The sequence below is a fragment of the Manacus vitellinus genome, unplaced genomic scaffold (genome assembly GCF_001715985.3).
Source record: "Manacus vitellinus isolate BGI_N305 unplaced genomic scaffold, ASM171598v3 scaffold_12_pilon, whole genome shotgun sequence".
Taxonomy (NCBI): Eukaryota; Metazoa; Chordata; class Aves; order Passeriformes; family Pipridae; genus Manacus; species Manacus vitellinus.
In genome coordinates, this window is record NW_021938949.1 from 17,798,581 (window position 1) to 17,800,285 (window position 1,705).

A 1,705-nucleotide genomic window follows, 5' to 3' on the forward strand; every position below is an offset into this window, starting at 1 on the left:
CACGAACTCCTCGAAGAAGGCATCGGACGCCACCGCCGCCTCCCAGGGGAAGTTGCCGGTGAGGACGCAGAAGATGAGCACCCCAAAAGCCCAGACATCGATGCTGGTGTCCACAGCAAAGCCCTCGGCCCGGCCGGCCTGGCACACCTCGGGCGCCGTGTAGGGGATGGTGCCACTGATGCGCTTGACCCGGCAGCCCACCTTGCGGGTCATGCCGAAGTCGGCCAGTTTGACGCGGCGGCAGTCGCGGTCGAAGAGCAGGACGTTCTCCGGTTTGATGTCCCGGTGCACCAGGCTCTTGCTGTGCATGTAGTCGAGGGCCAGGCCCAGCTGCTGCACACAGCGCTTCACCAGCTCCTCGGGGAGCCCCACCTGTGCAGACACGGCGTCAGCCACCGAGCCCTGGGGTGTTCCCACCCAGCTCGGGGACCCCATATATATCTGTTACACATCCAACATGGTCATGGATGGTGTTATTTGGGTGCTTTCAGAGGCAGGGAGATGGGTGGTGGGCCCTGGGCCGGCTGAGGGATGGGTGGTGACTCCCCATAGAACCCCAGGATGGTCTGTGTTGTAAGGGACCTTAAGGGCCATCTCATTTCACCCCTTGCCATGAGCAGGGACGCCTTCCACTAGACCAGGTTGTTCCAAGCCCCATCCAACCTGCCTTGAACACTTCCATGGTTCAGGCAGCCACAGCTTCCCCAAGGGAAGGGTGATGGGAAGGCCACTCTAGGGATAGGTAATGGGCCTTAGGCCATCCTAGCAATGGGTGATGGATCTCAGACCACCCAGGGGATGGTCATAAGTCCCAGGCCACCCTACGCATGCATTACAAGGCCCAGATCACCCTAGGGACAGGAGATGGGTCCCAGGGTGGCCTGGGGATGGACGATGGATCTCAGCCACCCAGGGGATGGGTGATCAGTCCCAGGCCACCCTAGGGATGGATCTCAGCCACCCAGGGGATGGGTGATCAGTCCCAGACTTGCTTGTAGGTGCTTGTGTTCAGGAGTGACCCACACAGGGCTGCCCAGTCCTTGCACCCACAGCCCCCTCCCACAGGGGCACCAAAGCACCACGGCAGCTTTGCTCAGAGCCCTGGGGATACTGAGCCCCCACATCCCAAAAAGGCTCCCACGGGAGGGGCGGGGGCTCTCACCTGTGGTGGGATGATGTCGAAGAGGTCCCCACCAGGGGCATACTCCTGAGCGAAGACGTAGCAGTCCTCAGTCTCGAAGACCACGTCAAAGACCTTGATGATGAAGGGGCTGGAGGAGAGTGTGTTGGTGATGCTGAACTCCCGCAGGAAGTTCTTCAGCTTCGTCTTGCTCTTGTTGACGAACTTCAGGGCCATCTTGGTGCCTGCGGAGGGCAGGGGACGGAGGTGAGCCCGGGGCACGGCTGGGGTGTGCCAGGCACTCTGCTCCCAGCACGGCCCCCTGCTCCACTCACCTGTGCTTTTGTGGGACACCAGGTCCACCTTGCCGTAGGTGCCCTTGCCGAGCTCGCGGATGAGGTCGTAGTGCTTGCTGATGTCGGTGCCTGAGAGGGTGCGGATGGCCAGGGACTGCATGTCCTCGGTGATGAGGGGCACCCCGCAGCAGGCCAGCTTGCGCGACGGCTCCTGCTCAATCGAACCCGCGCTCATGGTTGCGCTGCAAGGCAGAGGCGAGGCAGCATTTCAGTGGGTGCTGCAAAGCCA

At 61.9% G+C, this 1,705-nt stretch overlaps 1 protein-coding gene across 1 annotated transcript in view; it reads right to left on the reverse strand.

Annotated features, from left to right (window-relative positions):
- Positions 1 to 1,705, reverse strand: part of LOC103763568 (serine/threonine-protein kinase SBK1) — a 16,888-nt gene that overhangs the window by 2,077 nt on the left and 13,106 nt on the right. The window contains exons 2-4 of the mRNA XM_018067531.3: positions 1,456 to 1,658; positions 1,163 to 1,365; positions 4 to 372 (exon numbers count right to left, since the gene is read on the reverse strand). Of these exons, the coding sequence (XP_017923020.2) occupies positions 4 to 372; positions 1,163 to 1,365; positions 1,456 to 1,658 (775 nt within the window). The remainder of the gene's footprint in view (positions 1 to 3; positions 373 to 1,162; positions 1,366 to 1,455; positions 1,659 to 1,705) is intronic.